Source organism: Rhodnius prolixus, unplaced genomic scaffold (genome assembly GCF_049639745.1).
Source record: "Rhodnius prolixus isolate KJV_2025 unplaced genomic scaffold, Rpr scaffold_7, whole genome shotgun sequence".
Taxonomy (NCBI): Eukaryota; Metazoa; Arthropoda; class Insecta; order Hemiptera; family Reduviidae; genus Rhodnius; species Rhodnius prolixus.
This window is the reverse complement of record NW_027411582.1, coordinates 2,925,880-2,941,592: the sequence shown is the minus strand read 5'-3', so window position 1 is coordinate 2,941,592 and position 15,713 is coordinate 2,925,880. Positions and strand designations below refer to the sequence as shown.

The 15,713-nt window shown below is 38.0% G+C and overlaps 2 protein-coding genes across 2 annotated transcripts; one reads left to right on the top strand and one right to left on the bottom strand.

Moving 5' to 3' along the window:
- Positions 1-2,605: 2,605 nt before the first annotated feature.
- LOC141446737 (uncharacterized) lies at positions 2,606-3,584 on the bottom strand. The gene is made up of 2 exons (XM_074113454.1): positions 3,429-3,584; positions 2,606-3,297 (listed from the first exon to the last, which is right to left on the bottom strand). The coding sequence occupies exons 1-2, from the start codon at positions 3,438-3,440 to the stop codon at positions 2,713-2,715; spliced, it is 597 nt and encodes a 198-aa protein (XP_073969555.1). The 5' UTR covers positions 3,441-3,584; the 3' UTR covers positions 2,606-2,712.
- A 9,925-nt stretch (positions 3,585-13,509) lies between these two features.
- Positions 13,510-14,631, top strand: LOC141446740 (uncharacterized). The gene is made up of 2 exons (XM_074113458.1): positions 13,510-13,659; positions 14,047-14,631. Exons 1-2 carry the CDS (start codon positions 13,648-13,650, stop codon positions 14,575-14,577), a joined length of 543 nt encoding a protein of 180 aa, XP_073969559.1. The 5' UTR covers positions 13,510-13,647; the 3' UTR covers positions 14,578-14,631.
- The last annotated feature ends 1,082 nt before the right edge of the window (positions 14,632-15,713 follow it).

The following is a 15,713-nucleotide window of genomic DNA, read 5'->3' as shown; positions in this document are numbered from 1 at the left end:
GCTTTGTATATAATATGTATGTATTTTGTATGTGAAATAAAATTTTTTATCTATGTATCAATCTATCTATACTAAGAGATATCATATTTAAAGGTACATATTTTCACTAGATCTCCGATCAAAAATTAGGTGTACTTTGCTGTTAAGTTAGTACTGTGCAGTAATTACTTAGCAGGTACTGTGCCGTTAAGTTAGGGCGGAACTAGTTGATTTTAGTATGAAGTTGACCGATTATTGACCTGTAAGGGACGAAAAGCTACTTTTGCAAGACCTTTAACATTCTTTCTAACAGCAACCCTAACAAAGTATAAGTTTCCCCCCCAAAGAATGATGACCCCCAAAAGTTCAGAGTGTTCCACTCTGGGCACTTTCAATTGGTTTCATTGTTTCCCCAATTTAATGAGGCTAAACGTAACCTAAGATCAACCGAGCTTCTTCACTTTCTTAAAAAAAATAAAAAAAACCTCACTGAACAGAAGGTTTTCCAACCGCAAATACTGAGTAAGAGTACAAATGGTTTTTCTTTTATTTTTTTTCTTTGTCCCAATTTTCCGCCACATTTACCAACCACAAAAGGATCGTTCCCCCATTTAATTGTGGCGGCCTGGAAAAGCTGGGCTATCATGCTTGCAGGTTTTTCTTTAATGGAAATTGCCGATCGGAAAACCTAGTGAACAGCAATTACTTTCTTATTTTGGCCATATAGGGAAATTGAATTTACCATTTCCCTGGTTCGCTTTTATCTTTCTGAATTCATGAATAATTTTCCATTTTTCTAATTTATTAAAAAAACAAATAGAAGATATGCTAAATTTTCTGGCCCCCACAAAATTCTGAGCTTTTCGTCTTAAATTGGGAAAATAATCTGGCATGACCCCTCACAGAACATTTCCTTACTCCTCAAGGTTTCTAACTGACCCACAAATTTTCTGCAAACAACAATATTTGTTTTTCATTCTTAGCTACAAAAAGTTTGTAAAACATTACTCTGAAACGTTACAGGTAATCCTACCCCCCCATACTACAACTTACAAGTCTTTGTATATGTATTGGTAAAAGTGGCGCCACGGTAGCCAAGCGGTTAAGAGACTAGACCCGCAATGCTAAGATGTATTGTTGGTTTAGTGGGTTCGATTCCCTGTGCCTAGGCCTTGGATTTTATTTAATAGTTAATATGAGAAATTTATTAGTCGCGTCCGTCCACTGTCACCTAATTTGGTAGTTGGACGTAAAGCCTGCCTGAAAAAATAGGCAATTACTTTACTTTATATATGCAAATGTAGCTACCAAGATGGAGTAAAATCCTAGGAACTCCCAAAAAGTGAAGAAATCCGTGGAGTAAAGACGTACACTTCGGATTGAAGAATTTCCTTCAGACTGAGAATTTTAACCGTCCTTATCAGTTCATGAGAGATAGAACCGTACATTGCAGGAAAATGACAATTTCAGAGGGAAACCTCCTCCTGTGGTTTGTGAAAAACCACTTTTCACCCGGACGGAAAATCAAAATTCTAATATTCCCGGTATAAATCTGCGAATCAATAATTCGAATCATTTCTGGTGCGATGGTGGGAGCAAGTGAATTTTCCACTAATGATCACCATGGGGACCACAGGGAAATGTTTGTCCTTAATTTCCCACCTTAACTAATTCCTATCATCTTCTTCTTCTACAACTTACCAAAAAAAGACCTGCTCGGTCCCTTGGCGAGAATTAGCGGATATCTCGCCCCCTAAATAGTCCCCTATTTGTCACTCCTGTCCCCCACCCAAAAAAAAAATTCCCTAACTTCCGCTGTACGTATTGCATCCTTAGTCATTTCTTCTGGAAGTTATTCCCAATTTTATGGTAACGTACTACTTTGTACTTAGCTTTAATTAAAACGAATTTACGCGTTCTATAATTCTGGTTATAAAGCATTAAACTCCAATTAGCGCTTAGATAATTAAGTCCTACTTTTATCATTAATGAACTAATTAAAAACGGCCATTTTGTGCCAACAGAGTTGGTCATCTACCTTCCATTGTTTACTTTTGGTTTTAATTATTGATTTTCTTGGTCATTTTTGGAATAAATTGAGGTATACGTTTTGTAAACAGAAAACAGGTTCAACAACCTGATCTTATTAATGCTAAATTTCCCAATTAGGTAATTAATATGGTGTAAACACTCGCACCAATTTCATTCAACATGGAATGTTTTCTTTAAGTTCACTTTCATAAATGCGTGGTGCAGTGGGACTTTTTTAAAATTATTTTTTAAGGAGCGTCAGAATCTGAGGTTATTGGCGCTAGGAGCTTTCTTCAGTACGCTGCCAGCAGCCGGACAGTGTTCTCTCGTTACCAGACATTATCCATCAACGGACTGTGAACTGTAAGAAGCTCCTAAAAAGAGAAAGAGTACGGGTTAACTGCTAACTACTTAGCTAAGCATGTAGCATTAGGACTGCTACAATTTAAGTCACCCATAACTACGGAAAAGGATAAGCTCACGAGATTAGCGAGCCGGATTTCCGGGCGGAAATCCACGGCTGTTTTCGTATTTTTGTTAATGAAAAAATAGACTCGCTGTTCAATAAATGGAATAATAAAGGGCAAAATAGAGATTTTTTTAAAAAAAATTGAACAAAACCTTTATTCAATAAATTATGGTAACACGATGAATTGTGCAAGATGGATTTAGATGCACTTGGATTATTCCTATAATAGGAATCTACCAGAGCCAAGATCTGGCGAGGAGACCGTGTGGAGCTACAAGACCATGATGTCCAGCAAGAAGAGCACGTCCGGCGACAACTCCAGGTGCGGCGACAACACCATGTCCAGCCCAGACTCCAGCAGTGACAGCTTTCTGAGTTTCATGAGCGACAGCGTGGGCAGCCTTGCCGAGAGCAACTTCGGGTGTGTCGGCTGGAAGATGTACGGGTACACCACCGCCAAGTACGTTTCTGGTGCCTTCAGTAGCCTGGGAGATAAGTTGGGCGTTCTTAGCAGCAGCAACGTGGACAGTGTCTAGTGGTACGTTCAAGGCGTTTGGATTGACTAAACCATGAGCGGCGACTAGACCATGGTGGGCGGCCCATGGGGTGGCCAAGACGGCGGCTCTCTTCTTCAGAAGGTGGGCAAGTGGGTGTCCAACGAGGGCAGCACGGGCGAGCAATGGTTGTCCAGCCAAGGAGTTGTCAAGCAGTGGGTTCCATTGTCCGAGCACGGATCCATCAAGATGTGGCTTCCATTGGCCATCATCGTGCAACAAGAGTTGGGCAGAGGCGAAAGCCACGCAGGCGAACAAGCAGATCTGTATATCCAAAGGAGAACATTAAGTTATCACCTATCTTTTTCCCTAACACTTTTTTATTAACACTAAAATATTTAGCACTAAATGTGGAAATGCCATAAATATAAAATGGGCTACCACATAAAACTCACCATAGAATTCATGTTGGACCTCCTGTAGAACTAGGACTGTACCTGTAATCCAATTGGGACGAGCAAGTTATATATATACGTCGAGTGTGACCATGATGTCGCCCCCCTCTCCGTCTTTAGGCCCCCTAAATTGTTTTGGTATCTGGAGAAAGGAAGGTCAACTTTACCCGTCCTAAAAAACAAGAAATCTATTGTGGCTCCCTTGTGAGGTTCCTCAAGAATGCTATTTTGTCCGTAAAGTGTTGTAGGTTCTGTGTGCGTTTCCTTGGGGGTCACAGCTTGAACTACAAACAAACAGACAGACAAACTGTTACTTCAAGTTCTACTTGTGACAGTTTCGGGATGGGCAAAGTTAGTTAGTGTGGTTTGGCTGGAATACTCGGCAGGGACGCCAATAGCTCAACCAGCAGCGTGCAGCGTTTTTACCTTATTTTACTTCTCATAACAGAAAGTACTGCGTTCTTGTCGCTTAAAAATATCTTGTTTTCAGTAAATGTACATGAACTGAGATTTCCGGAGACCGGAAAATAAGTTCAGTTCTAATTCCGGTGGGAAAACTTTAGTTACCGGGAAATCACTTCAAGAAAAACTGATTACCCTCTCATGAGCAAATTTCCTCACCAAGGGTTACTGCGAACTGCACTTCTTAGCTCTCACATTTCCTGCCACAGAATCCTTGTTAATCTTTATGCCCAAGGTAGGACCGTACATTATACAGAAGCGGCACATTAGACGGAAGCATCGCTCAGAGGAGAACCCCCCTTTTTTTGGAAATCTTAATCTCCATGGGTTCACATGGTATACTGATTGCATATATGTAGATTTCAGCAACTTTTTTTCTCGTAATCTATTAGATCTGGATTATTGCAAAAAAAATTACAGTTATAAAGGAGGATTTGCCCTATATTTTAAAGAAAATTTGGGAATTTTATCTTTTATAGAAAAAGAGAAAAAATTTGTCAAAGTTGGGTGTTTTTCAGCGTTACAGCTTTTTCGTGCATATTTTTGACGATCAACCCTTATACAACTGGTCCTTTCGGACAGTTTTAATCTAGATTTAGGGGTCCCTAAAGACATCTATTTCCGGTGGTACGATCTCAGTACTTCCTCTTAAAGTTGCAAAGCGGAAGTAAACTTTCAGTTGAGTACAAGTAAACTTTTGTTCGCGCAAAATATTTTTATTCTTTCCCTCCCATTACAAATATCATCTACATATAAATAGGAAGTCTATAGATGTTGTTCGTAACTGAGAAACACAGGAAGTGAGTGACGTCCAACTCTCCGTGGCGTGGGAAAATGGTACCACTTTTAAGGATAATAAATAATTTACGAGAGAGAGAGAAAACATTTTCCTGAATTTCATTACACAAAAAAAACCTATCCACCAGGGATTTCATTTTACCGTTTTCCAGAAAAATTATGTTCCCTTTTTTTTATTGTAGCAAGGCTCCCCTGAGATCCCCTAAGGGGAATCAATCACTAATTTCATTGGGTAATATAAAGTTTGCCTATAACCCTGTGGGCTACGTATAATAAACTCGCCTAATGGGTTCAGTATGACTTCAACATTTTTCGACCAATAAGCAATCAAAGTATCCCCTCCCCGTGTTCTACTTCATCGCTCGTTCTAGTTTTCCCAATCCTCTGTAACCCCTCTAACCATGTCCAGCTTAAATTTCCATTTCCCAAAGTAAAAAAAAAATCTCGAGTTATAATATTTTAAAATACCTCAAAGTGGCCCCTACCCAAAAAGGAGTTTTAACCAAGAAAAGGTATTTAAATGAAAACTTATAATCTAATCGATTATTTGATCATAATTTTTTAATTTATAAGAGAAAATGTTAAATAATAAAGTACGTCAGGGAAGGGATTAGCTATGCGGTTAGCGCACTGGACTCCCACGGGGAGGTCCCAGGTTCAAATCCAGCTGCTGACCCCTTAGATTTTCTCTTCCTAGGGAGCTTCTTACAGCTCACTGTCCCGGTGATGCGACAGTGTTGTCTGTAACAAGAGAACACTGTCCGGAGGCCGGCAGTGCACTGAAAAAAGCTCTGGGCGCCAATAACCTTAGATGTTGACGCGCCTTAAATCAGTTTAAAAAAGTAAATAAATAAAGTACGTCGGTGACACCTAATTGGTAAGTTAGCCGTTAAGTCTCCCACCCAAGAAAAGAACGCGATTACTTTACTTAATATCTAAAAATGGAATTTTTTACGAAAATTTAGGAGAGAATTGGAATTGTTATTCCAATAGAATATGTAAAGAGGTCGATATGTCTATCGAAATAAATCGATAATCGTGCAGGAGAATATCATTTTCTTTCAAACAGATGTTGGACATATCAAAGGGACTACGGTAATAGATAAAGAAGGGAATCGATTTTAATAAAAACAATTTCCAAAAAAAAAAAAAAAAAAATTCGCTTATAACCGTAAGTATTTTTCAAACAATAATATTTATATTTAATTTTTAGCAACATTATGAATTATATGGTTTCATTATTTATAAAGATAGAATCTTGGAAATGTATATTAACAGCAAGTTGTGTTAGAGTCAACACCAGACTTTTTTTCAAATGAAATATCTAGCCCAAGGATGAGCAACACGCGGCCCGCCAAGCATTTCTAAAATTGAATTTATTTTATCGACTTTCTCCCATCAATATATTGTTATAAAATTAAAATAAAATGGTAGTACATACTAAACCGAAATATTTTTTTATGGCGAGTTACTTGTCGACGACGTTTTTAAACATGCAATACGAACGCGCCGCGTCTGCGCGATTTTTTTGTGACGAGATACACACTTGTCGGTGACTTGTTCAAACATGCAATAACGGACGCGATGCGTTTCGTACGAAGTTTCGTAAATTATTAATAAGAGTTAATCTATGTGCGGCCCGCCAAAAAAAAAATTAAAATTTAAGTTGGCCCATTGATTAAAAAGGTTGCTCACCCCTGGTATAGCCTATTTTTATTTTTTATTTTTTTTTTAATGATTTAAGGCGCGTCAACATCTAAGGTTATTGGCGCCTGGAGCTTTTTTCAGTGCACTGCCGGCCTCCATCACCGGACAGTGAGCTGTAAAAAGCTCCTAGGAAGAGAAAATCTAAGGGTCAGCAGCTGGATTCGAACCCGGGACCTCCGCGTGGGAGTCAAGTATGCAAACCACATAGCTAATCCCTTCCCTAATATCTAGCCTATTATTAGGGACAAAACGTGTATTAAACCTATCCCATCAGTTTACGTCTCTAATGACGTCTCTTAAAGAAAACACAGTAAAGAGAGAAAAATCTATCCAGTAAAGTGGTACATCTGTTTTGACGTATTTAGATCGCGATATTGTAGTCACATCCTCTGTTGAGACCCAATATGAAGTTTTCAACTTCCTGCCGGTTTTTAATTTTCAAATATTTTGTTCACACATACACTCACAAACCATTTAAACATTTTTAGGGCTCAAAGCTATTAGAAAATTGATATTTCCGTTTACGAAAACGTGGAAAATCTAAAATTAGATACGAATTGCAATAGTTACCTTAACTAGTAAATAGAGAGGAAAAAATAAATATATAATTTTAATTGTAAAACCAAAAAAATTCATTGTGTGAACAAATAAGTCTTAAGAAGAAGCACCAAGAATTCATTTAAGCAGAAGTGACAGTGTTGCCTTGTCAGCTGGAGGAACAATACTCGCTAATTCTTAGCGGCTGGGCATAAACAAACAGTGTTGCCAGATTACTCTCGCTTTAGTTTTATTAAAATTTCCCTGTCAAGTTCAAACAACCGTAAATATCCCTAAGTTTTTTTTTTTTTTTGAATGAATACTTGAGTGCTTACCAGATCAACTTAATACTTAATTGCTAATAAAATGGAAGTAATACGACCGTATACATTTTCTATTTTGTCTTTTTTATGCAACAGAAATTTATCAGCAGTGAACTTTGATACGACTTTTTTTTACCGTAATGTTGGTAATTAAATTTTATTGAAACTTTATAAAAGTTGTTTGTTAGACGCACTTTAGATTGTTAAGCACTTAAGTACCATTTATAACAAAAAAAAAAAAAGTCTTTTAAGAGTTCATATTATGATTTATTTTAAAGTTAGGCACTCTTATATTGCACAAACTGTTCTATTGATTTATATACAGGGTGACCAGAGTTATACGCTCCACCCACTTTTTTTTTTAAACGGCGGGAAATTTCGAAAAAATAGAAAACACGTATTTAATCATTTTTAGTCTAGTTTATTTTCAGTGACTGACCCATTTTTGTAAACCCCTGTATCTCGAGATACAGCATCCAACTTTTGTTTTTTAAATGGAACGTTATATTTTTTGTTGCATATTTTTATAGTATTTGAGCTCCTAAAAAAAAACAAAAAACAATTTTTTGAAATCGGTTAGGTTTTTCAAAAGTTATGGTAATTGAAAATATGAAAAACAAATTTCAGTTTATTGTCAAAATTACCTTTTTTTTTTTTTTTTAAAGAATCTGTTCAAACTGGGCACAATCAACGGATAGGCAAGCCAAAACTCTGGACGAATCCCACGCTTTGCTTGTAGCAGCACTTATGGTGAAGAAGTCAAGATCTCTAGGCAGGTTAGAGTTATTCGACGTTCAGGTTGTTTTCTCTACAAACGATTGGTGTGGATTTTTTAAGAAATCAACTAATCGGCCCCATACTTCTACAGAGAGAATTTAACTGGTGAAAGGTATCTAACTTTTTTCTTTTTTTTTAAGAGACATTTTGCCAGTTCTGCTTGAAGATGTTCATCTACAACGTCGGCTAGATATGTATTTTCAACAAGATGGTTGCCCGGCACTTAATGCGAGAGTTGTTCAAGGTTACCTGGATAGAAATTTCGATGAAAAAAGTGCATAGGAACTCATTTTCCGATCCAATGGCCAGCTCGTTCTCCGGACGTGACCCCAATGAACTATTTTTTTGTGGGGATATCTAAAAAATAAAGTGTACAGTAACCTTAATCCCGTGGCTTCAGTCGCAGATCTGGAACGTCCACTACTTAGATAACTTTTTCGCTGGATGTGTCAGGCGAAGTTAAGTATCTAGGTGTCATTCTGGACTCTAGACTTACTTGGAAGGCACATCTGGATAAAGTTACACTTAAGGCTAAACAGGCCTTATGTGGTAAAACCAGGACCTGTGGGAAGACTTGGGGTCTTCGCCCAAAAATAACCCACTGGCTGTATACAAGAACAGTCATACCTATCATCACCTACGGAGCAGTGGTGTGGTGGAGGAAAACTGAACAACAGATGGCCACAAAATCTCTTGCTAGGGTACAAAGGATGGCCTGTATGTTGATTACAGGGGCCTTTAGCAGTGCTCCTACTGCTGCGCTGGAGGTACTGCTGGGGTTGCCTCCGCTCCAGTTTGTCATTCAAGCGGAGGCAAGGGCTGGCGCGTACAGACTAGTGAGGAATGGACAATGGAGGCGCATTAGCTCCTCTATTGGGCATATGAAAATTACAGACAAGGTCGACCCTTTGCCAGTATTAGACATGGTTGGGGACAGTGTCTGTCCTAGATACAGTTTCGAGACTCCGTTTCAGGTGATCCTCAGATCGAGGAATGAATGGAGGGTAAACTGGACCGAACAGTGCCAGAAGGGAGTCATGTGGTTTACGGATGGCTCCAAGATGGCCTGCGGGACCGGAGCTGGAGTGTATGGGGCTAAACCTAAGGCACTCATTGAGAGTCCTCTTGGGAGATACGCTACTGTATTTCAGGCCGAGGTCTTTGCCATTAGAGCTTGCGCTGGGGAAAATCTGCGAATGGATCTTAGAAATAGAGAAATTTGCATTTTTTCGGACAGTCAAGCGGCACTGAAGGCTCTCTCTTCCTTCAGAATTACCTCTTCCCTGGTCTGGGGATGTAAAAAGGCCCTAGATCAACTGGCTCGGCACAACAAACTCCGATTGGAATGGGTGCCGGGCCATGTGGGGATCAAGGGGAACGAAATAGCTGATCAGTTGGCCAGGAATGGAGCTAATATTCCCTTCACTGGTCCGGAACCAGTCCTGGGGATCACTAGGGGTGCAGTTCGTGAGGCTCTCAGAGACTGGATCTGGAGAGAACACGAAAAGGACGTGGGTGATGCTTCCAGGGGTCAAACACAGCAAGAGGGTTATGCCCTTGTTGTGCAAACAAAGAACTAACTCTAGGTTTAGGCAGGAATCAGATTACTCTGATTACAGGCCTACGCACGGGGCACGGAAGGTTCAGAAAGCACCTGCACAAGATAGGGCTTATTAGCTCGGAACCTTTGTGCAGATTGTGCCAGGAAGAGGAGGAAACGGCCTCTCACCTGTTGTTCGATTGCGTTGCAATTGAGAGACTGCGCTATGACATCTTTGGAACCTTGAGGCCAAAGGAGATAACAGCGCAGAAGGAACTAGTAGGGAAAGCTCTCGACCTTCTTAGGAGGGGAGGCTTCACCTACTAGGTTTAAGGGGAAGGCACAATAAGCCTCGTGTGGCTGCAGTGCCGTGGGGATAGGGTCCCGCCCCGTCTTTTCAAAATCTAAAAAAAAAAAAAAAATCTAGATAACTTTTACTTCTATCAAGGAAAATTCGTTTTATAGTAATTAGGGGGGATATTCGGGAATTTGCCTGCCTCTAACGTGTCTTTTCAATGCAATGTACGGTTTTACGAATGATATATTGTTAACAGGAAGCAAATATCTTTTCGTAGTTCGGAAAAAATGTAAAAGTTAAGAACCTTGACAATTATTATAGTAAGAAAAAGTGAGTGTGCAAACTAGATTTATTTCTTTATTGAGGGGGCACCCAAACGTCTAGAAGGAATAGAGACGATCGCACTACTACCTTCAGTTTAGGAATAAACGAATGGAAACTATCTCTCAATTCTATTACTACCTTTTTCAATTTATAGAGAACTGAAGGGACAAAATTAATAAGGTTACAGATCGACATAAAGGTGACGGAAAATCCAGGTTCAGTCCAATTGACAGAAATTCCAATTGGTCTAGAAATAAAAAAAAAGTATTTCTTTTGACTAAGGTGGTGAGTTGCTTTGTGCAGCTACACTTTATGCTAATGTTATTCCAATAGAATATGTAAAGAGGTCGATATGTCTATCGAAATAAATCGATAATCGTGCAGGAGAATATCATTTTCTTTCAAACAGATGTTGGACATATCAAAGGGACTACGGTAATAGATAAAAGAAGGAAATCGATTTTAATAAAAACAATTTCCCCCCCCCCAAAAAAAATCTGGCGGGACAATTTGCACGCACTTTCTCTTACTACCGTAAGTAATTTTTCAATCGATATTTATATGCTTAATTCTTAGCAACATTATGAATTATACGGTTTCATTATTTATAAAGATAGAATCTTGGAGATGGATAGTAACAACAAGTTATGTTAGAGTCAACACCAGACTTTTTTCCAGATGAAATATCTAGCCTAAATTCTAAGCAGGAAGAATATATCAGTACACCGGAAGGGGTGATCTTTTTTGCAGAAAGGCTATTTTTTTGGTCGTTTTTCCTGTAAAATTTCTAGACAGTTTTACCAAAGAGATATTTATTAGGAACAAAAACGTGTTTAAACCTGTCCCATCAGTTTTTGGGTGATTCACAAATTTAGAGTGGTTTATGCGGGAGGGGGAGCTATGACGTCATCTTAATATTTTTAAATCTAATTCTAAGTGTCTGGAAATGTTAATTAAGTGAATTGTGGTCTTTCTGATTGTCTGGACGTATATACAAACTATCATGGCTCCAAAAAAGAAAACTTGCTGAGTGTTAAAAATTTCATATTTAGTTAATACCCTAACAAGGGAAACTGAGCTTCTATTTTGAAAAAATCAATCAACCTTAATGGACTTCTTTTATATTGAATTTCCTGTTAATGAAAAATTCTCGGAAAAGCCTGAAGCAAAAAACACAGCAGCCATAGACTACCCTAATTACTGAACATAAGATAACTTCGAAGAAAAAAAAAGCAATGAGCGAAAATTTTAACGATATTAAATTTTCAATTTTCCGGAAGTATTGATTAAAACTTTCAGAAAACTAGTATTTCCTCTACTACGTAATGTTCCGTGTTTATTAATGGTTCAGTAACGCGGTAGGAAGTCTTGGACAAATTTTTCATGAGTTATTTTCTAATTAACTATTCGGTGAAAACTAAATAGAAGCACTGGAAAAACTTCTTGAAATTTCCCAAAGCTTGAAGGTGGTTTCCAAAAATAAATCAAGGTGATTTTTCCCTCTTTTTCCCCTTTTTTTTTTATTAAAAAAAGTATAAAACCAACTAAACGTGTTATCAGATCACCGTAGGATGGCACGTGCCCAGGGATGATATAGCAGACGCGATGAGAGGTAGTCCGAACCAGATTCCAGATGTAAACAGCTTTTGGTTTTTCTTTGGCAATAGTATGAGCCCAACTTTACCTGCGACCACTTCTGGAGTGTCCTGGAGTTTAGAAGGTAGGTGTGGGTCAAAACCGGAAACCTCCTTTTCCGTGAACTTCCTGTATACATTACATAGGCATAGATTTATTACTATGGCCTTAAAATAGAACCTAGTTAATAATAGGAAATATTATCACCGGATTTTTTGTTGTTTTCTTTTAGTTGTTGCGTCACATTTCCGCCATCCTATTTCCGTTTTGTGATCCGAAGGAATGAATAAGGTTTTTCCCATGGAATTGGTGAAGCCGTCAGAGAATCGATTACATCACAATAGAACCATACGATAAGCATCTGGAAAGAAAAACTGGGGCACATTGTAAGCACACTGGTTCGATGGACAGAGCTGATATCGATATGGAATTTGTACGTTATGGTTAACAGAATATCGCTTTTCCATTTGCGCGCTAAATATAAAGGAAGTGAACATGTTTGGAGAGAAGAGAACTAAATTGTTCTTTTACTGGGCAATTCAATTACCTCCTTTACCATCGTGGGCCCTTCAAATACGTCCTTTCTCTATTTACAATAGTAACTGTACAAATGTTACTCAGAAATCGTATACTGGACCCCTCTACTCGTAAATAAGGGCGACTTTAAGGATAGGCGGTTATGATTGGACACACATCGCCTGACAGCCTCTTTCTTCTTCAAGTTACGGAAGTTTGGGTTACATAGGAGCAATGTAGATTAGTCAGTTCCTGCAGGCATCCCAGCCTAACTATTTCCAAAACTCTCATGGAAAAATTTAAGCGACTAAACTATCGATGTTACAGCAAACCCTGAATCGAACTGTAACTGGGTCTTCCACAACCGGAAGCCCAACTGTAAACCAAAGGAGTTTCCGTTTCTTTGGCTGAAGATGTTTTTTGTTCACCTTAATTTTCATCTGTAATATCAGAAAAAACAAAGAAAATAACTTCGTAGAAGGGAAAGTTCTAAAGGAAGTTATTCTAGTTCGCAAAATGATCAGTATGGCTTTATTTCCGTTTGACGTCTAGCTAACAAGGGACATCTCGTCCAATGACACATTCTAGTCTAGCCATCCAGCTTGACCGTTATCTATATTCAAATAAAACATGCAAATCTATCGTTATTTCTTCTAGATCTTTCTATTAAGGCTAATCCTTGTAATTTCCCGCACAGTGTACAGGAAAATATCTCCCGCAAGCAGTGAGTTCTGGAAAGAGGGATAAGATTTTTCATCGAGATTTCATTTCAAGATCATTTTTCGTACTCAGCAGACCGGAAAACCAAGAATTTCCATGGTAAAAATTCAAAATAGAAAATCTGCTAGATTACATTACTTCATGCCACGCATGTAAGAGAAGGTAATTAATGAAAGTAGCCGATTAAAAAGTACTCGATTCGTTATTAATAAAACACCAACAACTAATTATGATGAAACCAGTTTCTTGTCTTTTCATTGTTTGAAACTCTAATCAAGCTCTAAGTTGTGAAAAATAAAGAAAAGATCCAGCGACAAACCCGGAGGAAGAGAGAGGAGTGATGTTACTCCACCTGGAATGGCCATGATCTGTTAATTATTCCAGGTGGACTAAACGGGGACACCAAGTTGCTTAATATTCGAAAATAAAAAACCAAAGGATCGACTCTCTCTCAAGAAAAACTAAACCAACAAAAGAAAAAGGAAAATTCAGCGGAGAGGGAGCACTCCTACCAACTGTAAGAGTATATAAGGCGTAAGAGTGGTGCCCAACTTGGGGAGTATTCCTGAACGATCCTGTAAGATGAAATCATTGGTGAGTGTACTTGTTATGTTCTCTTGATGTGCTAAGTTACGGGTCTGTAAAATTGGTATCCGTGATTTTGGGTACCCAAAGTGGCTTAAGACACGTAAACTCCTTAAATTGTAAACTTGATATGTCAGTTAGGTGCCTAGAGAGGAAGCCGCTATAAGGTTTCCGTACAAATCGGTTTACTGGAAGTATCACTGAACTTAACAAAGTTTTTAGTTTTTAAGTTTTACCAAATTTTTGACTTGGTGATTTTTTTTTATCATATTTGAGAGACAGGAAGTTATATCAAATTTTGTGAAAACCACTTTTTCGGAGACTTATGGGATCGCAAAAAACATGTCCGTGTGCCAAGTTTGACAGGTTCTAACCTGAAATATTCCTTTTTTCCAGATTGCACTTTTAGCCAGTTTGGCGCTAGCCACAGCTATAGACGACGGCCAATGGCATCCAGCCTTGGACGGTTCCTATCTTGGACAGTGGAATCCCTGGATGCACGGCTCCTACAGCTGGACACCTCAATACATCCATCGTCTTAAACGTGACCTCGTCACACCGTACGGCGTTGTCTTGCACGATGACGGACAATGGAAACCAGCTTTGGACAACTCTTGGCTAGGATCTGGGAAACTGCAATGGGGCAAAGGTATCGCCCATCGTCTCAAGAGAGATCTCTACGCCAATCCATGGATGAATCCGTACGCTCTTAGCCTACCATTAGACGCTCCTCATGTGGCCGCTGTCAAACAAGCTCATCTGATCCAACAAGCTGCTGAAGGCGCCAGAAATCTGGCAGGTGGCGGCATTCCATTAGCTCTGCCAGCTGATACACCGGAAGTTGCGGCTGGGAAAATCTCGCACGCTATTGCGCACAACCAGCAGAAGGCGATCAACGCAGGAATTTACAATCCTCTAATTATTTAAAAACAATCTAATCTTGTTTCTTGTAAATATAGTTACTGCAGTTGAATTTCTATATATATTTTGCTTTTATTTAAAACATTAAATAATTTTTACATATACAAAACACGCAGAGCCGTGCATTATACCGAAATAGCACCTTAGAGAGAAGCCTACCAATGCTCTATTCCAGGAAGTGCTCTTATTCAAATAATTCTGGAAAAATGTGAGAAATAATCGTTATAGATCACTTTGAGAACAAAGTGTGAGGAAAAATTTAAAGAAAATCTATATATTTTAAAGGAAATCTCAAAACAAAATGAGAAAAATATTAAAGCGATACTTTATATCGCTAAGTTATGATCGATTTGGGAAACTCAATTCTTTTCTTACCTAGTGAGTAAAAAAATTAATAATAAAAAAAAATTAACAAATATTACATAATCACAAATTAAATTATTTACTTCTCTAATTTACGTAAATATTAAAATTAATTACGTTAAACCATAATCACGGTTTATAAAAATAATTCATTTTTAATCAATTTTAATGCAACAATATAACATTTGATTTAGTCGAAGGCGCTAATTACCAAAGCAATCGATGCGCCGAAAAATAAACAAAATAAAACGACAAACTGCACTTTGTGAAAAGCAATACTTGGCAGTGTTGCGGTTTTAGTATATATTGCAGCGCCGTAAATGGAAATTATAATTTATTAGATCTATTTTATTAGGTTTTGTCAATTCAATTTTATTTATTAAACTACTTAATATTATGTAGGTAGTAAATTTGAACAATGTCCTGTAGAAGTACATTAGAGGCAGCTTAACGTTGCAACTTTACAAATATTTTTTTTTAAATAAAAGTATTAGATCTAACATTGTATTAAGCGATTAAACGATGTTAAAAATAAAAAAACGTTAGCGTCATTTTAAATACGACAAGTACTTCCGGGTAAATAGATTTTTAGCGGAAACTTGTTTTTCAATAACCGGAAACGATGGATCTAGATGGAAAAATATACACGAATTACAAGTTCATCTAATCATAAGGTAAGAAATTATTAATTTAAAAATTATACCAAATGAGGGATACCTTCTATTACAACAGGTAAGAGTAAAAAAAAGCGGAAATCCAACTTCCACAAGGCAAATGTT